Below are 26,276 nucleotides of genomic sequence, written 5' to 3' on the forward strand. Positions count from 1 at the left end.
TGAATGAGAGAAGGGAAAGGGGAGAAGAGAGAAAGTGCTAGACACAGACTAGTTGTTGACTTGCCAAAAAAATAGAAAGACTTCGGCAGGACTTCAGCTAAAGTTGATTGATTTATATTTGTAGTAGCCTAGATAGCCTACCGCAGGATCGGAGCAGAAGCCGTGATCTCCACGCTGAGAGAGATGCGGGTACTCTGCGTGATCGCGATGCTGTGGACAGCTACTGTGGAGTGCCAGCAGAGAGGTGAGCTGGAAATAATACAGTTCCTCCCGACGCTGCACTTTCTGTCTATCTGTCCCCTCTCCACGAGGACGCAACTATACCAACGGCTGTTTGCTAGATAGTAAATGCACCTGTGTTGAAGACAATGATAGGCTATATTAAATCTGGTGCATTATTTAATTTAATTATTATACAGATTATTTGGTTTGAGTTGAATATTGTGGTTGAGGGATCAATCAAGTTCTGTAATATGCTAGCCTGGGCTCTTACCGCTCTTAACTTATTATCAATTCAATTTACTGTATGAAAAGCATCGATACGCAAAGTTTATACTTGTGCTTGTTGAACAAATAGCCTACTTTATTTCTGTTGCAAAAAGAAACAGTTAAAAGTGTTTAGTTTTTTTAAGGGGGAATAAAGTCAGAAACTGCTTATTACACCCCTAATATCATAGTGAGTGGACTCAGGTTATTTTAAATCGGCTTCTTTGTAAATCCTTCATTAGTTTTGTCACTTTAGCAGCGTTCATTCCTAACGGTCTTTACTTAAGAGGTTCCCACGAGAGGAATTCCAACCCATTGTAATGCTGATGAATGACAAAGTCGCCGCCTCCCCCCGGATTCTAGGTCCCGCACAGTCATGCTAACGGACTAGGGCCCTCCGGCAGCGAGCTCACACAGGCCTAGCCATGACAATCGAGTGGTCATCAGGGCCAGGTTGAAATGCTGATTGTGTCGGTGCAGACTGAGTGCATGTCTCCTTGACTTCTCAACTTATATGATACAGTCTACTAAAAAATATAAAATATAAGATTGAATTTGGCCCAGCACAACCTAGCCCAGCAAGGCTTATTCAAGCCCAGTATACCCTGGGCAGACCTGGCCTGGCTGTGTGTGAGCAGGTCCAGTTCTTCCAGCACTTCCAGGGTGGTCCCCCAAGCTTCACACCAGACAGACCCTTCACAGCTGCCCACTCTGCCCATCTCCAGGACCAGGATGGTCTGGCCCCATCTGTTTTTAGGGGCCATTAGAGCTGTCCATGGTAACACCTGGGGGACTCTAGGGCCACAGCGGGTCATAACACCCAGGCTCGATTATTCATACAATCCCGAACGATGTGTCACCACTCACCATCAACTCTGTCTAGTGAGTGAGTGTGTGTTTGAGGGTGGCCTGGAGTTTTGTGATAATGACAGAGAAGAGATGAGTTTGGCTGGAGGCCATGTCAGTTTGAGAGAGGAGGAGGAAAAGGAGGAGAGCAGTAAAAATCGGATTAGTTTAAACTTGTAGCCACGACTACAAACTACAACTTGTGAGCCACTGAGCTGACGGGATCTGAACCGTCCTGGCTGGGCTTCCAGACTTCCTGGACGTCCTGCGAGTGTCCCGACCTGCAGCTCACTTCAGACTGGTGGTATCTTTCCCCTCAGGCATCAGATAGCAGGGTTCCTGCTAATGAGAAACAGCCCAGTGTTTGGAGTTGTACCTCACACTGCTCTGGTCAATGTTATCTCTGGATGCCGCAGCAGAGATCAGTGGGATTGTATCAGGCGTTATCTGGACCATCTGGCTTTCAGTCAGTCATGAGATGGGGGGTTTGGGGCGGGGTTGGGTGTGGGGGGTTCTAGAACAGAGAATGTGTGTGGGGTTCTAGAACAGAGAAGGTGTGAGGGTTCTAGAACAGAGAAGGTGTGTGGGGTTCTAGAACAGAGAAGGTGTGTGGGGTTCTAGAACAGAGAAGGTGTGTGGGGTTCTAGAACAGAGAAGGTGTGTGGGGTTCTAAAAACAGAGAAGGTGTGGGGGGTTCTAGAACAGAGAAGGTGTGGGCTGTTCTAGAACAGAGAAGCCTAGCCCAGCACTGGTTCTAGAACAAAGCTTCATATCTCCTGTATTGTTACTCTTGCTCCAATCACACCATGTCTCAGAGAAGATCCCCACGGAACTGATAGAATCTGATCATCTATAATCTCTGTTGACATGTCCTTAGGCCTGCCACTGTCTTGCATCCACATGCACACACACACAGACACACACACACATACACACACAATATAACTTTGAAGTTTAAAGCTACTTCTATTTGTCTCCATAAAGAAAGTCATTAAGCAGCTAGTATGTTTTAGCTCAGCAAACACACTGAGGTGTTCTGCACCTCTCCCTGGTCTCAACTCCTTGTCCCAGCTCTCTGTTTAGCACTGAATAGATATGACTGAATTAGTCTCTGTGTGTTCTGGCCTTGAGTGACCAAACCCCCCCCAGACTATGTTCTCAGACCTCATTCCTGGCCTGGCTACTAGGTGTTAATCATTAAGACTCCAGTAACACATAGTATCAGGCAGCAAGGCAAGACAAGCACTTTAACCTGTGTAACTTTCAGATAATACTGAGTACACTTTGAAATTAAGTTGATCCTCTGAGAATAGCTGTGTGTGTGTGTGTGTTTGTTTTGGTGTTGTGTTGTGTGTGAAAAAAATGTTTAAAAGACTTTTTTGTATAAATATTTTTTCAACATTTCAAAACTTTTTGTTCACACAACACAACACCAAAAGTTTCCAGTTTTTCAGAAACATTTTCTTACAGTGTTTTTTTTCAACTTTTCAAAACTTTTTTTCAAAACCTTTTCACACAAAAGTTTCTAGTTTATACAAAACCTTTTCACACAAAAGTTTCTAGTTTATACAAAACTTTCATCGAAAATATTTTTATTTTTGCCTTCTGCCTTGCTTCCACATTCTGCTAGATCTGACATCATGAATGATCCCATATGTGACAGCATGATACTGCTTATTTTAAACAATAATTGTGCTTTGAATCATTTCAAATGTCAAAACTGCTTGTTCTAGTTTCACTGACGAGAGCTTTTTGCCATGATAACTACCTTCTGTATAAATATAATGAATCTACGTCATCTTTTGCACAGAGAACAACCCTTATTCTGTGGGCCACCAAATGAAGACAGACCCTTAGGACCCAGTACAACTGTGGTGTCAAACTAGTCTAGGACTGGAAACAATCCAGTGCAGGAATTGAACCAGGTTAATTTAGCCTTTAATGTTCCTTGTCACTAGTCCAAAGACTCCTTACCCACGCATGTGTGGCTGTGGGGCTTTTGTGGCCCCTCAGGAATGCTTGTGAGGGAACAGTGGAGGGATTAAAGATAAATAGAGGTATTGGATTATATTACCGCTTTAAAATCAGGACTGGGATTAACATTCAGTGACCCTGAGGCTCTCCTCTCCTGGGAATGACTAGATCCCTGAGGTATAGTAGGAGACATTTACCTTGGAGATGTTTGAGTAAGGATGGATTTTTTGGGGCTGGGGAGGGGGGATTGGGACAGTTTTTTTTTCTTGGATGAAGACTGTTATTATGGATGGAGTTATAACCGCTTGCAGTTTTAATAAGACCCAGTCAGACTGGGGGTCTGGGAGGAGAAGCAGGAATACAAAGCAGTACTTGAGAAAGGCTGGGACTGTGTGTGTGGTTGTGTGTGTGTGTGTGCATATGTGTGGATGTTTGTGTAGCAGTCTTTGTCTATTGTCCCACACCTGGTCATTTCAGTGCAATGGTGCATGTAAATAACAGAGCATGTGGGGGCCAGTGTGTGTGTGTGTGTGTGTTTAGAGTGAAGGTTGTGCCTAAGATTTGCAATAAATGAGGTTAGGTTGTGTGTGTGAGAGAGAGAGAGAGAGAGAGAGAGAGGCAGATAGCGATCTCTGGACTGTGACAGTTACCATATCACATTACCTTCGGTGTCCTCTCCCCCCCCCCCCCTCCCCAAGGTCTCTTCCCGGCTATCCTGACCAACCTGGCCAGTAACGCTGACATCAGCACCAATGCCACGTGTGGAGACCCAAAGCCGGAGATGTACTGCAAGTTGGTGGAGCACGTCCCGGGACGACCCATACGCAACCCACAATGCCGCGTCTGCGATGCCAACAGCAACAACCCCAAAGGTAGGACGCACACACACACAGGACCCAGTGCCATCCTAGACATTTGAACTTTTCCTTCAAGAGAGCTGGAGATAATTCAGCAGTAGCAGTGCGTTTGTGTGTGTGTGTTCTCAGACAGATGAGTCAGCTGTATTACGCCGACATGTCTGTCTATGGCTGCAGGCCTGGAGGGTCTAACATACTCCAGCTGTAAAGCATCACTCACACATCGCTAACCATGTCTGCCCTCTCTATCACAGAGCAGCATCCAATCACCAATGCCATCGATGGAACCAACAGATGGTGGCAGAGCCCCAGCATCAAGAACGGACGACAGTTCCACTGGGTTACGATCACTCTGGACCTGAGACAGGTAGGAGTCTCTTTTTGCCACACACACTCACACTCACACACACACACACTCACACACACACACACTCACGTGTCCAGTGCCTCAGGTAATGTCTGGTACAGATACAGTCTGGGACGACTGGCCCAAACAGGCCTGAGACAGCTCAACCACACAGGCATAAGCACACATACACACTTGGTGTCTCGCCTGTTGCCTGACCACTGAACCAGTTGAATCTAGGTTGCAGTGGTGTGGCATGGTCCGTCGTTTTGCTGCAGGCAGCAGATGAGTCAGGCCTTTTGTCTTGTGGAGGAAGGAGAGGGGGGAGGACAACACAATGAATAGAATGGGGACTAGGAGGGCAGGCGAAGGAGAGGTTGAAGAGGGAGTAGGATGAGGTGGGGGGGTGGGGGGGTGGGGGGGTGGGGGGGGCAGGAAAACATTGGATGGGAGACAACAGGAACGAGAGAAAGGGGAACAGAGCTAAGACAGAGAGACAGATAGAGGTAGCGTGTGTGTGTGTGTGTGTGTGTGTGTAAGAGAGAGGGGGTGGAGGTGCTGGAGATCTCGGTGAAGGACAGTGTCAGCCAACACAGCTGAGTAGACTAGGGCTGTTTGGACAGCAGAGCTATGTGTAAGTGTGTGTTTGTGGTGTGTGTAAGTGTGTTTGTGGTGTGTAAGTGTGTGTTTGTTTGTGGTGTGTGTCTGCGTAAGAGTGTGTGTGTGTTTGTGGGGTGTGTGTGTGTGAGAGAGAGAGGGAGAGAGAGCTTTGCTTCCTGGGGGGCCCAGGATGGAGAGCCAAATGGTGTCTGTCCTGTTTGGTTAGTAAGGTCCTGGTAATGGGATGAAGACACTGTGGAAGTGGGGGGTAGGACTGTCTCTGAGATATTGGTTAATATGGTCTCTCTGGGGGTCTCTGGTCTCTCTCTTTCTTTTTCCGGTCTCTCTTGGTCCCTTTGTCTGGTATCTCTATGCTGTATTCTTTTCAATCTGTGCAATCTTCAATAGTAAGTATGCATACTTTAATATACAGACATATCAGATGAAAATATATGTATCAAATATCTTGTCTTTCTCCTGTCTTGTTTCAACATATATAAGTTTATACAATAGGTTTACTATGCTATATCAAGCACATCTTAAAATTTTCTCAGAAATTGTACCTTCTAGAGTTCTCTGATATATTTTTGTCTGGTCTCTTTCTCTTCTCCTTTCCGTCCTTCAGCACTTGATATACGTACACAAGGACCTACATCAGAGTAGTTGTTTCCTGTTCCCTAGCAACTGAATCACCTTTAATTACACCGTAACTGGATGAAAGTTAACCAGTGGCTGGGGGCGAGGAGCGGGAAAACCACTCTGCTCTCTCTGATATCTCTGTTAGCTTTAATCTGACTTCTCTGTCTACCCTCAACCTCACTCATCAACTGTCCTGGGGAGATGTGGAGGAAAAAGAGAAGAGGGGATAGATATTTGGCTCTGTGAGGATAAAAGTGTGTGTGTCCTCTCTGCTGTAGCTAAGCTGCAGGTAAATAAGCATCCAAATAGATCTCACTCTTTCTTTCTTAATTTATCCCTCTCTTTCTGTCTCAAATTAAACACACACACCGTTTTAAGATTGCAGGAAACATCCTTGTAATTATTTTCATGTGAAACCAGATCAATCATGATGTACGTTCCTGAGGTTCCCTGTGTCTGTGAGTCTTGGGAAGCGGGTCTGAGAGGGTGATCCCTGGTGATCTACTGTGTGAATGTTAAGCAGCAGTGCTCCAGGGGGAGGGGGGGAAAGCCAGGACTCGATTGGTTATTTGGTCGGGATTGGGTGAGGGAGGGAGAGTACTGGTGGCTGAGGGGTTAGAGGGAGATGGGGGGGGGGGGGTGACAGCGCTGGATGAAAGGGGGTTTGTTTGGTGTGTTTGTAGAAACAGGATTTACAAAGTAGCTGGCTCAGCTAGGCTAGGCCTCACACCCCTGGAGAGAGAAGAGGGAGAGGGAGAGAGTGTGTGTCAGTGTGTCTGTGTGTGTGTGTGTGTGGGGGGGGGGGGTCACAGTCCAGAAGGCCTTGTACACTTTTTGACTAGATGTCATGTGACAGTTAGTACGGTCATACATTAACAGAGCCGTGTGTGTGTGTTGGTGTGTGTGTGTGTTGGTGTGTTTTTTGTTGGTGTGTGTGTGTCTGTGAGGGTCAGAGTGAGCTAAACCTGATTAGAATGAAACCTTGTAGCTCCACAGTAACACAAAGATCTCTCTTCTCTATCAGCTAGCCTTGCTCCTACACACATTGTCTCCACTCTGGGCAGTCACAATACAGTGTCTGCTGTGTTGACGTGTGTGTATGGGTGTGTATTTCAGCTTCTACGTGTGTGTGTGTGTGTGTGTCTCCAGATCTTCCAGGTAGCCTATGTGATCATCAAGGCAGCTAACTCGCCCCGTTCTGGTAACTGGATTCTGGAACGTTCTCTAGACGGCGTGGAGTTCACACCCTGGCAGTACTACGCCATCAGCGACACAGAGTGTCTGACTCACTACAACATCACGCCACGGCTGGGCCCGCCCACCTACAAGAGAGACGATGAGGTCATCTGTACGTCCTACTACTCCCGCCTGGTACCCCTGGAGCATGGAGAGGTAGGTCACCATGGAGACAGTGGGCACCGGGGTACTGCTGAGGTCATCATTATGGACATGTAATATTACATGTACAGGGGAGTCAGGTGGCTGAGCGGTTAGGGAATCGGGCTGGTAATCAGAAGGTTGCTGCTTTGATTACCGGCCGTGCCAAATGATGTTGTGTCCCTGGGCAAGGCACTTCACCCTACTTGCCCTGGGGAATGTCCCTGTACTTACTGTAATTCACTCTGGATAAGAGCATCTGCTAAATGACTAAATGTAAATTACACATATTATATCATAACCGGTCTTCTAATTTTCATAAATGACTCTTCTCTACTCTGCTCCCAATTTCCTCGCCTCCTCTCTCTGTCCTTTTCTACTCTGTTGCTGCTCTCCTCCTCCTCCTTCACCTCCACCTCCTCCTGCACCTCCACCTTCCGCTCTCCTTACCTCCTCCTCCTTCACCTCCTCCACCTCCTCCTCCACCTCCTCCTCCACCTCCTCCTCCACCACCTTCCGCTCTCCTCCACCTCCTTCTCCTCCTCCTTTTCCTCCTGCTCTCCTTACCTCCACCTCTCACTCTCTTCTCCTCTCCCAGATCCACACCTCCCTGATCAACGGCCGCCCCAGTGCTGATGACCTCACTCCTAAGCTGCTGGACTTCACCTCCGCCCGCTACATCAGGCTCCGCCTCCAGAGAATACGCACGCTCAATGCCGACCTCATGACCCTCAGTCACCGGGACCCCAAGGAGCTGGACCCCATCGTCACACGTCGGGTACGACCACGGGCATAGCCAGAGACAGGATCTGACCATAGCCAGAGACAGGATCTGACCATAGCCAGAGACAGGATCTGACTATAGCCAGAGACAGGATCTGACTATAGCCAGAGACAGGATCTGACCATAGCCAGGGACAGGATCTGACTATAGCCAGAGACAGGATCTGACCATAGCCAGGGACAGGATCTCACCATAGATGTTTGAACTGCAAGATATTTTCTGCAGAATGTGTACTAACGTGTGTGTTTGGGCTGTACGTGTGTGTCTCCAGTACTACTACTCTATCAAGGACATCTCTGTGGGAGGGATGTGCATCTGCTACGGCCACGCCCAGAGCTGCCCCCTGGACCCCGTCACCAAGGTAACCAGGGCTGCCCCCCGCCCCGCCTGCCCAAAAACACACAGGAGCTGTCAATCATCTTTTGTTCCCCACTCAGAGTGGAACACTAAATCAATGTCTGTGGGAAGGAGCTGGGGGTGTCACACACACACGCACATACACAGACACACACAAAAACAACAGACACCAACACACACTGTTTGTGGGGTCACCTCTAGTTCACTCTTGTTAAGAGATTTAGTTGTTGTTGAACTGTTTCTGACGGTTCTATCGGCAGGAGCAGGTTGTTAGTTGTGGGTACTGCTGCCAGAGAGTGCCAGCTCATTAAAGGGGCTGTCACGTTAACAAGGGGATAACACACACACACTCACATACCTACTCATTCAACATCTTCAAACACATTTCACACTTGCACACACACACTCACACACTGGTACCACCTCACACCCCGCAGGGAGCCATCTCATCTCAGAGTGTGTGTGCACGTGTGTGTGTGTGTGTGATGATGGGTGCACAAATAGGAATTTCATGTGCGTTTGCGTATGTGTAACTCCTCCCCTCTCTGTGTCTCGTCCAATCAGAAGTTACAGTGTGAGTGTGAGCATAACACTTGTGGCGAGAGCTGCAGCGAGTGTTGCCCTGGATACCACCAGGAACCGTGGCAACCTGGAACTCGCTCTTTTGGGACCACGTGTGAGAGTGAGTCCCCCCGCATCCCCCCCACACACGCACACACACACACACACACACACACACACAAACATACACAGCCCTCCACCCCGCAAGGGACCATGGACATTATATCATTCCTAAGGCTTGTTCGGTTTCTAACCCCTCTCCACCCCCTCCCTCCCCCAGAGTGTAACTGCCACGGCAAGGCAGAGGACTGCTACTATAACCAGACGGTGGCTGAGCGCGGTTGGAGCATCAACATGCAGGGTCGTCTGCAAGGGGGGGGCGTGTGCATCTCCTGCTCCCAGAACACCACAGGTGTCAACTGTGAGACCTGTGCTGACAGGTTCTACAGACCTCTCTCGGTAAAACACCTCCCCCTTCATCCTCCTGTCTCTACCCCACTCTCCCTCCCCCACTCCCCCCTTTCCTTCCTCCTCTTCATTCTCCTTCCCTTCCTCCTCTCTCTACCCCTCCCTGCCTCTCTTCTCTCGCCCCCGCCCAGACCCCACACAGCTTTTGTCCTCCACTCCTCACTGTCTCACATTATTAGTCCAATAAAACGTGTGTGTGTGTGTGGCCCTAGTTACTTACACTGCCCAGACAGGCCATTGTAAGGGTCTCTGTACAGGACAGTGTGTCAGCAGACAGTATGAGTTCTACAGCTGTGGAATGTGTATCTCCCTGTGTGTGTGTGTGTGTGTAGGTGTCTCCCTACGACGAGGAGCCCTGCGAGCAGTGTGACTGTGACATGCAAGGGTCCCAGTCTGCAGTCTGTATCAGAGACGGGGAGCACGCCAAGCCAGACCAAGGTCAACCCACCAACACACACACATCTCATATCAGTCTCCCACTGTTTCTTTCTCTTTCTCTCTCATATTTAAACTAGACGTGTTGAGCTCATAATGTGTGTGTGTGTGCAGGTCTGCCAGTGGGACAGTGTGTGTGTAAGGAGGGCTTTGCTGGCCGGCAATGTGACCGATGTGCGTTTGGATACAGAGATTTCCCCCTCTGCTCTCGCTGTGAGTGCAGCCTGGACGGCAGCCTCAACATCGACCCCTGCAGCCCCTGCATCTGCAAGGTACCACCTGACTCTCTGTCTGGGTGTCCAGGGATTTGCATGTGTGTGTGTGTACAAACTACAAAGGGATATCTGTGTATGTATATGCATGTAGGCATTTGTGTACAGTATGTTTATATTCTGGAAAGCCTTACTCTGTGGTCCCCTCTTGACTGTGTTGTGTGTGTGTGTGTGTTCCAGGAGAACGTGATGGGTGCCCATTGTGACCTGTGTAAGCAGGGCTTCTTCAACCTGCAGGGCAGCAACCCTGAGGGCTGCACTGAGTGCTTCTGCTTTGGTGTGTCTGGAGTCTGTGAGAGCTCCCCCTGGTCTACCTCACAGGTAACACACACACACACTCACAGAAATACAGCACACACACACTCTCACAAATACGTACACTACAGATAAATACATACACAAGCTCTCTTGGGTTTTTAGGTGGTGGTATCCAACGGATGGCTCCTCCCTTCAGCTCACACTTCCTCAGTCTACACTGCCCCCATCGCCGACGACAACAACCTCATCGTCCCCGGTAACACCACGTCTGGTCCTGCCAACCCCTACATCTCAACCTGGGCAGCGCCAGACTCCTTCCTGGGGAACAGAGTAGGTCCCTCTCTCCTCCTCTCTCTCTCCACCTCTCTCTGTTCTTCCATCTCTCCTCTTCTCATCTCTTCTTTCTTACCTCTCTTTTCTTGTCTCTCTTTCTCTAAACCCCTCTTTTTCCTTGTCTTTCCCTCTCTCTGTCCTCTTTCTCGCTCTCTTTCTGTCTCTCTGACTCTCCTTCTCTTCTCCCCTGTTTCCACTGTCTCTTATCTCCCTCCCAGGGTGTCAGTAATTAATATTAGAGTGTATTAATCTCTGTATTAACAAACATCAGCTCCTTGTTAGCCTCTGGAGATCAGAGCTGCTACAATATGCAATTATAATAACCAATTATATTAACCAATCATCTCTGACATGGCCCTCATTCTCCCCACGTCCCCCCCATACGCTCTCCAGCTGGCGTCTTACGGAGGCTATTTGAACTACAGCGTCGCCTATGACATCTCCATCGACAACGAGGACAAGACTCTGCCATCGCACTTTGACCTGATTATAGAGGTAAGCCCTGATAACCTCAGAGGTCACCAGCAGGATCTCCGCCTCTCTGTTCCAGCCAGGCAGCCTCCTGAAACCTGTGTGTGTGTCCATGTGGTTGTGTGTGTCCCAGGGGAATGGGAGAAGGCTGCGTCAAACCCCACCCCACCAGGTCTTCCTCACGCCCCTACGCGAGCAGCGCGTTGCCGTGGAGATGGTTCCGGAGGGGTTTGTGGATCTGGTGTCAGGGAGGCAGATCCAGAGGGACGAGGTGATGACGGTTCTGGCCGACCTGGCTGGGTTCCGGATCCGAGCCCACCTCAACGCCTCAGCACAGGGTGCCATACGGTAAGACACAGGGCTGCTGTAGTCTCCTCTCCTCCGGGATGGGTCTCTATAGGCAGCTGCAGTCTCCTCTCCTCCAGGATGGGTCTCTATAGGCTGCTGTAGTCTCCTCTCCTCCAGGATGGGTCTCTATAGGCTGCTGTAGTCTCCTCTCCTCCAGGATGGGTCCTAATAAGCTACAATCAGAAGGGATTTTATTTGCCATGAATGTTTAGTGTTTGCAATAGTGTCCTCTCCTCTCCCAACCCTGCCCCTCTCCCTTTCTGCCTCCTCCAGGCTCAGTTATGTGTCTCTGGACATGGCGGACCCCAACGCTGCAAACCCGGTTCTGGCCCGGCCCGTAGAGCAGTGTGAATGTCCCTGGGGCTACGCAGGCACTTCCTGTGAGGTAAGCACCCAGGTCACATGACCGAGGAGAGAGTGTTTTTAGCTCTAGCACAGAATCTGCTTTTAAAACACGGCTGCACGCTGCAGCAAAGTGTTAACAGAGCTGTGTTGTTCCTGTGTGTGTGTGTGTGTGTGTGTGTGTGTTTTTCTCCCTGCAGGACTGCGTCCCAGGGTTCTACCGCGTAGATGGGATCTTGTTTGGAGGGAACTGCCTCCCGTGCGAGTGCAACGAACACGCCTCCCATTGTGACATCAGCGGCGCCTGCCTGGTGAGCGTCTTCCGTACACTGAGCCCTCGTAAAAGAAGTCCAGGCTTTGTGGCACATGGGTTAGAGAGGAAGCTGTTTGTCTGTGAACCTGTCAGGAGCAGGGTTAGAGAGGAAGCTGTTTGTCTGTGAACCTGTCAGGAGCAGGATTGGAGAATAAACCTCCTGGAGGGTAGCTATCCAGGAGCAGGGTTGGAGGTTAGACCTACTGGAAGGTAGCTATCCAGGAGCAGGGTTGGATAGGAGACCTACTGGAGGGTAGCTATCCAGGAGCAGGGTTGGAGGTTAGACCTACTGGAGGGTAGCTATCCAGGAGCAGGGTTGGAGAGGAGACCAGACAGCCTCTGTATGTAGTGTGTATCCTCTGCTCCATGTTATGACAGGAGAGGTCAGAGGTCATAGAAAGTTGAGGTCTATGTTCTACATGGTCCTCTCTAAATGTTCCTATATGGTTATGGTATGACTGCTACTGAAGAGGAAGCTTCTGCTTACAGACCAGAGAGTCAGGGGAACCAAACATACAGGACGTCTGTGTGTGGAACAGGATCTTTCTACCACATTCCTGGAAATGTTCTAGACCTTTATCGTTGCCGTGGAGAGTGCCCTGCAGTGTAACGGCATGTGTGTGGTTTGCTCACTTTGTCTCCTTAAATCTTCTCCAGGACTGTACCCACAATACCACAGGGCCCCACTGCGACCAATGCCAGACTGGTTACTATGGCGATGCCACAGAGGGTACCCCCGAGGACTGCCAGAGATGTGCCTGCCCGCTCACTGTCGACTCCAACAAGTACGGCTGCCACCACAAGCTTTTTCACAATCGTTTTGTTCATTAGGAACATAAGCTGTCCCTCTGACAGAGAATGATTCAGGAAGCTGTGTTAGTTAGCCAGCTGATCCCAGGTTTGAGTGATGTCCTCACTGTGCGTCTGTGTCCTGTGACAGTTTCAGTCCTACCTGTGTGTTGGAGGAGCCTGGGAAGGCGTCATGTGACCAGTGTCAGCTAGGATACACAGGAACTAACTGCGAAAGGTGAGAATACTAATCAATCCTGACCCAGCTGCCTCCCCTTCCTGTCTGTACTTCCTGCTCTTACCCTGACCTCTGACCTTCCCTGCCCTCAGGTGTGCCAACGGTTACCACGGCGACCCCACAGTTCCTGGCCAAGTGTGTGAGGTGTGCGACTGTAACGGCAACGTGGACCGGCGGGAGGCAGGCCATTGTGACAGTGTCACGGGGGCGTGTCTGAAGTGCGTTGGTCACACCAGCGGGCGCCAGTGTGAGAGCTGTCAGGACGGTTACTATGGAGATGCCATCACTGCCAAGAACTGCCAACGTAAGAGTTGTTGCGGCCTTGGAAGATTTCAAACAGAGAATGTTGAGGCGATACTGTAGTTAGTGACCTCCGATCAGCGTCACCCATCTTGGCTACTGTGTGTGTGTGTGTGTGTGTGTTTGATGACCTCTTGTCTCTTTCCCATCTCTTCCAGCCTGTAGCTGCCATGGAAACGGCTCGTATTCTGGGATGTGTGATCAGGAGACTGGGCAGTGCAGCTGTCGAGCCAACGTAGACGGGAACAAGTGTGATCACTGTCAGGTAGGAGGCGGAGCCAAGGTGGAAACACCAGGGAGAGAGGAGGAGGAGGAGGAGGGAACCTGGAGTAACACTGTTGTCTTGGTTTCTGTTGCTAGGATGGATTCCATGGCCTGCTGAGTGGGCAAGGCTGTGTGGCCTGTAACTGCAGCCAATCAGCCTCTCTCTCCCAGTCATGTGATGAGGAGGGACGCTGCCAGTGCATCGGGGGCGTGGCTGGGGACAAGTGTGAGCACTGTCACCATGGTTACTACAACTACCGAGACAACGGCTGCACCAGTAAGATCACGCAACCAGTCACCCCGATCAATAGTGTGTTTTTTTACACTGAACCAATGCAATGGAAACATGATTGTCCCACTCTTTCCCTCTCCTCAGAGTGTGACTGTGCCCACACCCATGGCAGCTGTCACCGGGACACGGGGGAGTGTATCTGCCCCCCCCACACCGAGGGGGAGAAGTGTGAGAGGTGTGAGGAGGGCTACTGGGGTCACGACCCCGTCTCAGGATGCAAGGTACCACCCTGGGACACTTTCTGTCATCTCTCCCTCCCTCTCTGTCTGTCTATAAGGACACACACCTTTTCTCTGTCTCGTCAGTCTGGGCCTGTTGTCTCACCGGTGTCCACCTTTCTGCTTCCTGTCTAGTCATGTGACTGCAGCGAGGCCGGTAGCTCCTCACGCCAGTGTGACCTCACCGGCGGTCACTGCCTGTGCAGGGCGGAGTTCTCTGGCAGGAGGTGTGACCGCTGTGCCAAGGGCCACCGGGACTACCCACAATGCAAGGCGTGTAACTGCAATGTGAACGGCACCCAGGAGGAGTTCTGTGATGCTGAGCTGGGAGTGTGTGACTGTCAGGAGACCGGGGCCTGCCTCTGCAAGGTGTGTGTGTGTGTGTGTGTGTGTAAGAGACAGAAAGTGGTGGAGAAACAGCAGTTGTATTCAAACCCCCTTCCCCTCCCTCTGTGTCCTGCAGGTCAACGTGGGCGGAGCAGGTTGTGATGAATGTGTTTCGGGTACGTTTGGTTTGTCAGGGGACGACCCTGCGGGGTGCAGCCCTTGCTACTGCTCCGGGGTCTCCCTCGTCTGCGAGGAGCTGGGAGGGATGGTCAGGACGCCGGTACGTACACGCTCCCACCTTCACCCTCCGTGTCCTTGTTAGAACACTGAGGGAGGCTGAGTGGAGCTCGTTAGTTTGCTCTTAATTGGTCGCCATGGGGATGGCGGAGGGGGCGACGCCGAAACAGATGCTGCCTCGTCCTCTCAAATGGAGGAGCCATCTGTCTGGGCAGCCAAGCTGTTACCTCCTGCCCGCCGTGCCAGGTCGAGGGACGGAGAAGGAGAGAGAGGGTGGAGCCAAAGATGGGGAGAGTAAAGAGAGAAAGGGGGAGAGAGAGGGATAGAAAGAAGCTTAAGAATCAAGCTATGGTATTTATGTGAAATGTGTGTGTGTTTAGATTACCCTGGGGGAGGATCCAGAGCTGTTGAGGCTGGTGAGTCAGTCTCAGCTGCAGGGTGCAGTGGAGGGAGTCTACCAGCAGGGGGCAGACATGCTGCTGGACACCAGGGAGATACACACACACACGCTGACTGGACCTTACTACTGGAGGCTTCCCTCACAATACCAAGGAAACAAGGTACACACTCACACACACAGTCACTCATTCAGACACACTCATTCTCACACACACACACTCATAGTTGATCCCTGTCCTGCTCTCCAGCTGCTGTCGTATGGCGGGAGGCTGTCGTACTCTGTGGCGTTCTACGCCGAGGATGGGACAGGACTAGCCAATCACGAGCCACAGGTTCTAATAAGGGGAGGACACCTGAGGAAGTTGGTCATCTACACCGATCTGGTCGCCCCCGACAACGGGGTCAGAACGCGCCAAGACGTCCCCCTCACTGAGGTACTTATAGAAGCACTGCATGTCATTTCAAACAGATCAAATGAAGTCTCTCGTTTTTGATGTCAAAACAAGTGCCAGTTTAAACTGAATTCTCAGGTCCTGTGTTAGTAACAGTGGTAGTCTGTTGAGTCAATGCATGTATGTGTGTTTGTTTGTGTCCTACAGCACCAGTGGAAGTATTTCAACTCGGTCTCAGAGAAGGCTGTGAGTCATGTTGACTTCTTGTCCGTGCTCAGCAAAGTAGAGTACGTTATCATCAAGGCTTCCTACGGAACAGGGATGCAGCAGAGCAGGTCAGAACACACACCCACGCATACATGCACACACCCACGCATACACACACACACACACACACACCCACGCATACACACACACACACACCCACGCATACACACACACACACACCCACGCATACACACACACACACACACCCACGCATACACACACACACACGCAGGCACACGTGACCTACCTGTGTGACTCTGTAGGATTGCCAACATCACCATGGAAACGGCATTGGATGTGGAGGACAGTTCTGAAGAAGGGGATGTGGCCAGTCTGATAGAGAGCTGTGAATGTCCTGCTGGCTACGCTGGACTGTCCTGCCAGGTACACACACACATCCACACACACACACACACACACATCCACACACTCGCACACACACACTGTATCCTGTACTGTATCGGTCAGTGATAGCCCCTCCCCCTGCGTGGTGTGGTCCAATAGGAGTGTGCTCCAGGGTACTACCGCCAGCCCGTGTCAGAGCTGGACCTGAGAGGATCCAGGAGGCCCCTCATGCAGCCCTGTGTGCCCTGTCGCTGTAGCAACCACAGCCTGGCCTGCCACACAGACACTGGGGAATGCCTGGTAACACACGCACACACACACACACACATGCATACACAGGGATGCATGCACACACACACGGATGCTCACACATTTACCCAAGCATACACTCAGCGGTAAGCTGTCATACACACATATTCATCATCTGTTTTATTTAGTGTTACATGGTGGGTTTGTTTGTTTCGTCTCTCAGGGTTGCCAGCACCACACTGCCGGGGGGCACTGTGACGTGTGTGCCCCAGGGTACTATGGCCAGGTGAGGGGTTCAGTCAGTGACTGCTCCCTTTGTGCCTGCCCCCTGAAGGAGAACAGGTACACCTCCACCCCTGTTCATTCTGCTCTCTTAGTTGAACAGGTTTGAAACCTTCATATAGGTGGATAGCAGTGATAGAGGAAGTGATATGTTATCATGATTTATGTGTGTGTGTGTGTGTGTGTAGTTTCAGTCCAACATGTGCTTTGGAGGGTCTGCTTGGAGACTTCCATTGTGACGCCTGTCAGCCTGGCTATGAGGGACGCTACTGTGAGAGGTGACACACTCACCCAGTACACCCTCCTCTACACACACTCCGAACGTAACACACACCCCGTCACACACAGTCTCCGACTGACCAGAGCTCTCTCCCCCCCCCCACACACAGGTGTTCTATGGGTTACTATGGTAACCCCTCGCTGCCGGGGGGGCGTTGTCAGCCCTGTCAGTGCAGCGAGTCGGGGTCGCTCCACGCCGCGTGCGACGCCCTGACTGGCCAGTGTGAGTGCAGGCCAGGGGTCAGAGGTCATCTGTGTGATCAGTGTCAGGAGAGACACGTCCTGGAAGGAGACGCGTGTGTCTGTGAGTGTACCCTGATCTCCACACACACATACACACACGCACACACATAATCAACACAGCAATCTGGACGTCCTAACCCACTTGTTTTCCCAGCTTGTGCTGATCAATGTACGGGTGTGCTGCTGGACGACCTGGAGGAAGTGGAGCGCTCCTTCCTGTCTATCAACCTGACTGGGGTCATCCTGGCCCCCTACAGGGTCCTGGTCTCCCTTGAGAACGACACCAAAGACGTTCTGGTGAGACAACACACACACACACACCACGCTCTTCCACGCCAGACCTGAACACCGATGTGTTGAGCCACACTCTCAAAATCCTCCTCTCTCCACCAGTCTCTGCTGTCCTGGGAGAAGAGTCCAGCCTACCATCTGGGCCAAGCTGAGGCCCAGCTTGATGACCTCAACAGGACCATGAACACCCTCCTACAGCAGGTAGGCCTCCCTTAATAACATGACGACAGCAGGTTAGCCTGCTGCTCACAGCAGACACACTGCATGTCTGTATGTTAGAGGAATAGTACCCAGAGGAGGGCTCTGTGATCCAGCCTCTGTTTGATTGGCGGCTGGTCTCAAACCCCCATCTTCTGATTGGACAGGCCACTCGTCTGTCAGGTGATGTTGAGGAAGTGGACCAGTTCATCTTCAGTCGCCTTACCCAGGGTACACTACTCCTGGAGAACATTGACAACATTCACACCAGCATTCAGGGTAGGTCAACAACGATAACAAGAATCAAAACATAATCATCGTGTGTTTATGCTGCCAACCGCTGAACACTGTTCTAATCCTTATTGGTCCAGCCCTGGCAAAGGAGGCGGGGCTTTTGAATAGAACAGAGGAGGTGGAGCTTGACGAGGCCAATCGCAGGCGTCTTCTGGGAGAGGCGGCGGCCATGTTGGAAAGCATCAGGAAGGTGGACCTCACTCCCAGCAGCACCCTTGTTGCTAAGGAACAAAGGTCAGGCTCAGACCACATCTCTTTCAAACCCCTTGTGCTCGTACCAGTCACCAGTCAATACATCTGATGAATTCTGCCAAGCAGGGATGCCGAGGCTCTGCTCCGGGTGGTGCAGCAGGACCTCCAGGACCAGCAGGGAGCGCTGGAGAACCGGAGCCAGGCCGTGGCCTCCTCCCTGTCCCTCCACTCAGAGCAGCTAGAGGGCGCCAGCGCTCTCCTCACCAGCGCCAGCCAGCAGATCAACCTCACGCACACCCTTCTAGAGCGCATACCCACCCTGCAGGCCCTTTACCAGGTCAGGGTACACACTCTACACATCACTTACTACAAGAAGAAGAATAACAATAATATGTGATATGTCAAAATCTCTCATATATAACTGAATGACTCGTAATTAATTACACTATGGATGTATGTGTGCGTGTGTTTGTGCATGTGTCCATGTGTGTGTGTGTGTGTGTGTGTGCGCAAAGGACCTCCAGCAGAACGTGAGCAGACAGAACCAGACGTTAGAGCAGCAGCTGGAGCAGATGCAGGAGACCCTAGCCGAAGCTGTGGACCTGGTCCAGGACACCACCAACATCACCTATGTAAGACTGCACACACACGACACACAAAGACACACAGGACTCATACACGACATATACACTTTACGTGTGTGCGATGCATGTACAAACCTCCCAAGCTTTTCAAATAGGAATATTTTTTGAGCCCAAAACAAATTGAGTTCATAGAAATAAAACACACCTCAAACCAGCTGACTACAGTGAGTGTTCTGACAGGGCGTATTTGTTTTGTGTTCCGGCAGCAGCTGGAGGTGTCGAGGGAGCAGGTGGAGCAGTGCCGGCCCTTGCTGAGGAAGCATGTGGACAGCCTGGTGATGGACCTGAGGAGCAGAGATGCTCTGGAGCTGGTCTACCGGGCAGAAGACCACGCCCAAGACCTCAGCAAGCAGGCTGCTGAGCTGCACAGGTCGTGTATGAGGATGTGTGTGTGTGTGTGTGTCTTGAGCCAGTGTGTGTGTAAGTGTGTGGGTTTCTGACGCTGACGTGGTGTGTGCGTGTCCAGGATGCTGGTGGAGGTGCGTAACTCCTCCCTGAACGCCACCAGTGCCGCCCAGGCCAACAGCAACATCAGAACAGACGTCCAGGCAGCGCAGGACCAGGCCCTGAGCGCTCACGCCGCCAGTGACCACGCCCTCAACATGGTACCGTCACCGCTCCACCAACTCCACACCGTCACCTTATAGATCATATCTACTTTATGGCTTCCTTTAGCATACAGAGCTACATCAGCCTCTTTCCAGTTCCATGCACATTTGCCGTTCTGTGTGTGTTTTAGACGATCCAATCAGAGCCATTACTGACTGAGCAGGGGGCGGAGACAGTTCAGCACAGCACCGCCGTCCTGAAGGAAAGTCTGGCTCTGAACCACACTGCTGAAGGTGAGTCTGACACACACACACACACACACACACACACTGCTGAGGGTCAGTAAGACAGACAGACACACCTAAACTGGAAACACCAAGGTGATGTTGGTAGTTGTGTATTTCTCTCTTTCAGGTCTTGTGGTCAACATAACCACCGCCTCATCCAGACTGGCCACGGTGAAAGAGAGCGTTCGTAACGCCTCTCGGCTCCTCCCTGGCTACTCCGCCCTGCTCGTCAGCCTGGCCAACGGGACCAGCGAGGTGGTGCAGGGGGCCAAGCAGCAGGTCGCGGTGGCCGGGGCCAGCCTGCAGAGGGCGCTGGAGAGACTGGAGCTGCTGAGGGAGAAGCTGGAGGAGTCTGGGGCGGCCGTGGCCCGGGCCAACAACTCCGTCACAGCCACCAACACTCTGGTGTCTGACTCTCACAGAACAGGTGGGTCTGGAGCGACCACACAGGGGGGAGGATGGGTGCGGGCAAATACTCGGATGAGTCCGTGTGCCTGAGGCAGTGTTCGCTCTGAGGGGAGTGAGAGGCGAGTTGTTGTGGTGGTTCCTGACGTCATATCTGCCGTGCGTCTCCAGCGAGCGCTGCCGAGCAGAAGCTCCAGGAGGCGGAGTCTCGGACAGAGCGGCTCATGGAGCGGCTCAGGCCGCTAAGGATGCTGGGAGAAAACCTGGGGCGCAACCTGTCCGACATCAGAGAGATGATCAACCAGGCTCGCAAGCAGGCGGCTTCTGTGAGTACACACGCGTACAAGCGCGCACACACACACACACACACACACACAGTCTCCTGGTCTCTAACCCCTCGCCCCTGGTGTGTGTGTTCCTCAGATCAAGGTGGCTGTGCAGGCTGACAGGGACTGTGTGAGAGCGTACAGACCAGAGGTCTCCTCCAGTAACTACAACAGTCTGACCCTCACGCTGAAGACCACACAGCCCAACAGCCTGCTCTTCTACATGGGCTCCCCCGCCACTGTGAGGCTCACACACACACACACACACACACACAGACGCAGGCACACACACACATACACACACAAACTCGCTCTTACACAAGCTCAACGTTTTCTTCTGCGTTCCCTGTGTGTGTCAGGTGGATTACCTGGCTTTAGAGATGCATGCTGGGAAGGTGGCATTGCTATGGAACACGGGCTCAGGCCACGCCCGCCTGGAACACCCTGACATCACCATCAACGACAACAGCTGGCATCGTATCAACGTCACACGGTACGATACAGTAGAGTGCAGGAGTAGAGCACAGTGGATCAAATCTACATCATGGTTCTGACAGGTGTGTGTGCTCTGTCACTATGGTCCGTCCCAGGTTTGGTCGTCATGGCAGCCTGACAGTGCACCGGCTGGAGTCTGAGCCGTTACGGGTGGTGAAGGGCTCGTCACCGGGAGACGCTACTGTCATGGATGTCAACAATTCCACCCTCATCTACGTAGGAGGGCTGGGGGAGAGGATCATGGTAGGGAACCAACCGACTCTGGCCTCGCTCCTCCTACAGTCTAAGTCCTCCCACCCCAAATATAGCCCCTCCCCCTCTGACCCAGTTCCTCCTCTCTCTACTGTAGACTCCTCCAGAGCTGAAGCATAGGTTCTTCCAGGGTTGCCTAGGCGACGCTGTCCTCAACGAGAGGAACATCGGCCTGTGGAACTATGCTGAGAGAGAGGGAGCCTGCAAGGGCTGCTTCATGAGGTACACACACACACACACACACATATACACACTATTCGTCTCTCTCCTTCCAAACCTTCCCTCTCTAACATCATCCTTCTCTCCTCTTTTGCTCTCCTCCCTCCCTCCTCCCTCCCTCCTCCTCTCCTTTCCTCTCTCCTCCTACCTCCTCCAGCCCCCAGTCAGAGGAGACATCGTTCCACTTTGACGGCAGTGGGTACTCAGTGCTGGAGAAGCCTCTTCGCCCCACCGCCACCTTCATTGTCCTTCTCTTCAAAACCCTCTCTCCCAACGGCCTGCTGCTCTACCTGGCCTCCAACGGCACTGTACGTACACGCACACACACACACACATTCACACTAACACATTCAAACACACACACACAGTGATGCACAGTGAGTGACGTGTGTGTTCCTGTGTTCCAGAGGGACTTCCTGTCCATTGAGCTTGTGGAGGGCAGGGTACGTCTGACCTTTGAACTGGGGTCAGGTCCTCTGCCTCTGACCTCTACGAGAGCCTACAACACTGGAGTCTGGTACAAGATCACCCTGCAGAGGAACAAGCGCAAAGGTGAACCCCTGTCCTCCCTTCCCATCTCCTGGGTTACCTGTCTGGGATGTCACATTAACCCCTCTTCTCCCTCCACATCTCCTAGGTTACCTGTCAGTCATGGCTGCTGACAACTCGTCAGAGAAGGAGATCCTGGAGGGTGAGTCTCCAGGCTCCGCCTCCGACCTCAACCGTTCCGACCGTGACCCAATCTACATCGGGGGCCTGCCCATGTCTCGACCAATCAGGTACGGAGAGGACTGTGACGACAGGTGCTATTGGTTCAATCCGGGCTCGATCTTCCTAATGCGTGTGGAACCGTCTCTGATGATGTCCTTCCCCAGGAGACAGGTGGTGGCCCGCTCATATGTGGGCTGTATTAAGAACATGGAGATTGCACGCTCCAACTTCGACCTGCTCCGAGACGCGTACGGCGTGAAGAAGGGCTGTGTGCTGGAGGTACCTGGGAGCGCCTTCACCCTCTCTGCACCTGCTTCATTCCTCTCTGCCCATCCATCTACAGACTCCATCCCATCTTCTCTCTCCATCTGTCTTCTATCTCTGTCCATCTAACCCTGCGCATTTGTTTGGTTTAGGTTTCACCTAACACCTCTCTTTACGTGGCTCTTTTCCAGGAGCACAACATCAACTAAAGAAAGATTTAAAAAACTACATTTAGTTCAAATGTTTGTGTGCGTGTGTGTTCCAGCCCATCCGTAGTGTGTCGGTGTTGAGAGAGGGCTTCGTGGAGCTGGGTCCTGTCGCCCTTGGCCAGCAGGGGGAGCTGTTTCTGTCCTTCTCCACCAGGAACGACACAGGCGTTCTCCTGGCCGGCTTCAGCCGGGCTGCCACACGCCAGCGCAGACAGACACGCCAGGTAGATATACACCTGTCTAGATCTGACACCGATATACTTTATAGACATACATTTGGGGGTCAGATGCAGATGCTGAGTGGTTAGGGAATCAGGCTATCAATCAGAAGGTTGCCGGTTCAATTCCCGGAGGAGAAAAATTATGTTATGTCCTTGGGTAAGGCACTTCACCCTACTTGCCTTGGGGGAATGTCCCTGTACTTACTGTAAGTCGCTCTGGATAAGAGCGTCTGCTAAATGACTAAATGTAAATTTGACGTAGATCCCTGTGTGTGTGTACTCTAGCCCTTCCTAGCAGTACAGCTGGTGTCGGGGAAGTTGGAGGTGCAGGTTTGTATCGTGGAGGGGGGCAGCGTCCACAAGACGGTGGTCAAACCTCGGACCGGAACGTTCTCCGACGGGCTAGAACACTCTCTCATCCTTCACAGGAACCGGAAGTGAGTGTCGCCATGGAGACATTCCCGTTTGGGAGACCTGACTGGAATCAGGGTCAGAATAACAGACAGGCATGCAGGCTTGTCCTATCTTGAGTGGTGTGCGTGTCTTTCAGGACTCTGACAGTGCGGGTGGATGAGGACCATCAGGAGTCGATGCGTCTGTCTCAGTCGTCTGAGCGGGCCGTTCTGTCTCTGACGGCTGTGTTCCTGGGAGGCCTCGCCCCAGCCGAGGGAGACGCCGCCCTCAGAACCACCGCCTCCTTCCACGGCTGCCTCAGGAACCTCGCCCTCAATGCCGTGTAAGGAGCTCATGCAGTCTCTTGGCCTCTCGTGTCTACTCGTGTCTTGTGTGGTCAAACTGTGTGTTTTAGTGTGTGTACGTGTGTGTATGTGTGAGGTTCTGACTGTGTGTGCTCTGTCCTGCAGGCTGGTGGACCTCTCCAGGGCGGTCCGGTACCAGGGGGTGGACCTGGACAGCTGTCTGCTGGAGGAGAGGGCCGGCAGGATCCTCATACCTGACGACCCAGAGCCAGAGCCCACCCCCACCCCCGCCCCCGCCCTCCCCCCACCCCCACCCCCCACAGGGCTCAGCTCTCTCACACCAGGGCCCCTCACGGTAGGACACACACACGCGGACACACACTCACACACACACGCTGACACACTCACACGCTCTGTCTGATGATCGGTTGTCTTCTCACTGTAGTGCGCGTCGGAGGAGGAGCCTGGCGTGATGGGCGACGCCCACCACTTTGGTGTCTCCAGACACAGTCACATGGTTGTTAGCATCCATCCCAACCATGTCAGGAAGAGGTAACCATGGCGAACATTCAGTACTAAGAGCTATCCCATGGGGTTGCATTATTTCCTGTATGGGCCAGAGTGCTTCTTAACTGTTTGAATCTATTATTCATTAGAAGGTCATGCACTTCTGAGATTCAACAGAGATCATGTTACACACACACACACACACAGATAGTAACAAACACGCAATAGCTAGTCCACAGTACGTTTGTCAAAGCCTGGTCAAGTGACCTCCTCTCCTCTCTCTCCTCTAGTTTCTCTCTGAAGCTCTCAGTGCGTACCTCTGTCCAGAGTGGTCTGCTCTACTACATGGCTCATGCCAACCAGATGGACTACGCCACTCTGCAGCTGCAGGGGGGGCACCTGGTCTTCACCTGCGACCTGGGCAAGGGCCCCGCCTCCGCCTCCCTCCCCCTGCTCGTCAACGACGGACACTGGCACACGGTGGGTAGCCCCAAGGCATGCTGGGATGTGACGGGCAGACGCAGCCCTCATCTAGAATGAGAAGGAGGATGGTTGACCTGTGTGTGTGTGTGTGCGTGTGCGTGTAGGTGAAGACAGACTTCAACAAGAAGACTGCGGTGCTGAATGTGGACGGGCAGTCTTCAGCACCGGTCCAGATCAGAGGGAACACTCTGGATGTAGAGAACCAGCTGTATCTGGGAGGGCTCCCACACACCTACACCGCCAAGAAGATAGGAAACGTAAGTCGCACACGCAACCACACTCACGCCTACACACACACACACACACGCTCAAACACTCACATCCCCACGCACACTCTTTAACACAGCGAATACTTATAGAGCTGTTGTTCTCACTGTTCCCAGGTGACCCACAGTCTGGCAGGATGTATTCAGTCAGTGATGCTGAACGGTGTGAAGCTCAATACCCAGAATCCCCTGGCCCACCATGGCTCCGCTCCCTGCTTCACACACGCCCAGATGGGCTCCTTCTTCAATGGGTCGGGCCACGCCGCCCTCAGTGAGTCCCTTCTCTAACTCCTCTACCTCCCCCTCCGGCTCCTCCTGTGTCCTCCTCTACATTAGATACACTCAGGAAGGTGAGCAGAGTGTGTGTGTGTGTGTCTAACCGGATCTCTGTGTGCAGTGCGTGACGGTTACAAGGTGGGCTCGGACGTGTCGGTGTCGCTGCAGTTCCGTACCTGGGCACCAGAGGGCGTGCTGCTGGGGGTGAGCAGCGCCAAGGTGGACGCCATCGGGCTGGAGATCACCAACGGACAGGTGGGCGGAGCCGTCTGGGTGGAGGCAGGGGGGGGGGGCGAGGGGGATCCTTCACGTTGCTCTGTGAACGGCGCCTTAACAGAAACAACGTTGAAATAACAGTGGCTTGTTCTTTTGTTTATGTCTTCCTGCCCCCCCCCCCCCCCCCTCAGGTGGTGTTCCACGTGAACAACGGAGCGGGGCGCGTGTCGGTGGCGTCGGGGCGTGGCTCCCGGCTGTGTGACGGTCTCTGGCACACCCTGCTGGCCAGGAAGACCAAGAACAGCCTGAGCCTGACCCTGGATGGGGTCACGACCCTGACCCAGAACCCCCACCCTCAGTCCACCTCCGCGGAGACCAACGACCCCGTTTACGTGGGGGGCTTCCCTGGTACGCACCCCCCCCACACACACGCACGCACACACTTTTGGTCACGTTCTGCAATTCATCAGACTCACATTCCTTCTCCTGTCTCTCTCTTTCCTCCTCCTGCCTCTGCCCCCCCCCCCCCCCTCCTCAGTTGGTGTAAAGCAGAACTGTCTGACGACCAGGAGCTCATTCCGAGGATGCATGCGGAACGTTCATCTCATCAAGGGTCATGTGACCGACGAGCTGGACCTCAGTACTGCCTTCTCTCTGATGGGGGTCACCCCACACTCCTGTCCTGCTAATGCTGCCTGACAACCATACCATAATAACAACATGACATCACAATACGAGCACTGTTATCATAGCAACCACAATCTTGCTGCATTGTTACCCAGTTACTGTACATCTGAACATGAACTCTGGTTGTTTTTACAATACCTCAGGTTCACAGAACTTGAATCCCAACATGAGATATTTGACCTACGATATGAAATATGAAACAATGTTGTTTTAACTACCATGAATGTTTTAGTTTGTGAAACTCAAGTCATTTTAAAAAAGTGATTAAGACAGTGATTCTGTATTTTTGTAATTTCTTCTGACTTCCCCATATTGGACACCAGTAAAATGTAACGTTTGAATTTGATGTCACAGATAATTCTTATTTGCTAATAAAATTCACAAAATAAATGTTGTCA

At 52.1% G+C, this 26,276-nt stretch overlaps 1 protein-coding gene across 2 annotated transcripts; it reads left to right on the top strand.

Moving 5' to 3' along the window:
* On the top strand, nt 1-26,261 carry lama1 (laminin, alpha 1). Of its 2 annotated transcripts, none has more exons than XM_084702865.1 (62): nt 1-244; nt 4,005-4,178; nt 4,418-4,530; nt 6,898-7,140; nt 7,724-7,903; nt 8,181-8,270; nt 8,831-8,948; nt 9,108-9,286; nt 9,628-9,733; nt 9,845-10,002; nt 10,183-10,323; nt 10,423-10,590; nt 10,987-11,088; nt 11,198-11,412; nt 11,686-11,797; nt 11,955-12,065; nt 12,725-12,852; nt 13,008-13,094; nt 13,187-13,398; nt 13,553-13,659; nt 13,755-13,935; nt 14,035-14,171; nt 14,304-14,537; nt 14,632-14,775; nt 15,113-15,292; nt 15,380-15,565; nt 15,731-15,858; nt 16,054-16,174; nt 16,295-16,435; nt 16,608-16,726; nt 16,855-16,944; nt 17,056-17,249; nt 17,343-17,485; nt 17,582-17,680; nt 17,845-17,956; nt 18,049-18,205; nt 18,290-18,500; nt 18,679-18,795; nt 19,014-19,177; nt 19,274-19,412; nt 19,547-19,649; nt 19,771-20,070; nt 20,220-20,374; nt 20,472-20,615; nt 20,734-20,867; nt 20,965-21,112; nt 21,219-21,343; nt 21,498-21,648; nt 21,748-21,892; nt 21,978-22,119; nt 22,216-22,330; nt 22,581-22,748; nt 23,031-23,182; nt 23,296-23,481; nt 23,609-23,798; nt 23,889-23,995; nt 24,241-24,430; nt 24,538-24,690; nt 24,817-24,970; nt 25,097-25,230; nt 25,383-25,599; nt 25,730-26,261. In XM_084702865.1, the coding sequence occupies exons 1-62, from the start codon at nt 184-186 to the stop codon at nt 25,888-25,890; spliced, it is 9,276 nt and encodes a 3,091-aa protein (XP_084558991.1). In that variant the 5' UTR covers nt 1-183; the 3' UTR covers nt 25,891-26,261. The 2 variants fall into 2 exon arrangements, with proteins under 2 accessions (XP_084558991.1, XP_084558992.1); XM_084702866.1 differs by having other exon boundaries at nt 19,017-19,177.
* The last annotated feature ends 15 nt before the right edge of the window (nt 26,262-26,276 follow it).

The sequence above is a fragment of the Hypomesus nipponensis genome, chromosome 8 (genome assembly GCF_054491055.1).
Source record: "Hypomesus nipponensis isolate SF chromosome 8, ASM5449105v1, whole genome shotgun sequence".
Classification (NCBI taxonomy): Eukaryota; Metazoa; Chordata; class Actinopteri; order Osmeriformes; family Osmeridae; genus Hypomesus; species Hypomesus nipponensis.

Excerpts from the sequence above, each read along its gene's own strand:
- lama1 (XM_084702865.1), top strand. The coding sequence starts at position 184 with ATGCGGGTACTCTGCGTGATCGCGATGCTGTGGACAGCTACTGTGGAG. Across the intron at positions 17,957-18,048 it reads CATTCACACCAGCATTCAGG|CCCTGGCAAAGGAGGCGGGG; the intron begins GTAGGTCAACAA and ends TTATTGGTCCAG. Across the intron at positions 19,178-19,273 it reads CAGGCTGCTGAGCTGCACAG|GATGCTGGTGGAGGTGCGTA; the intron begins GTCGTGTATGAG and ends GTGCGTGTCCAG.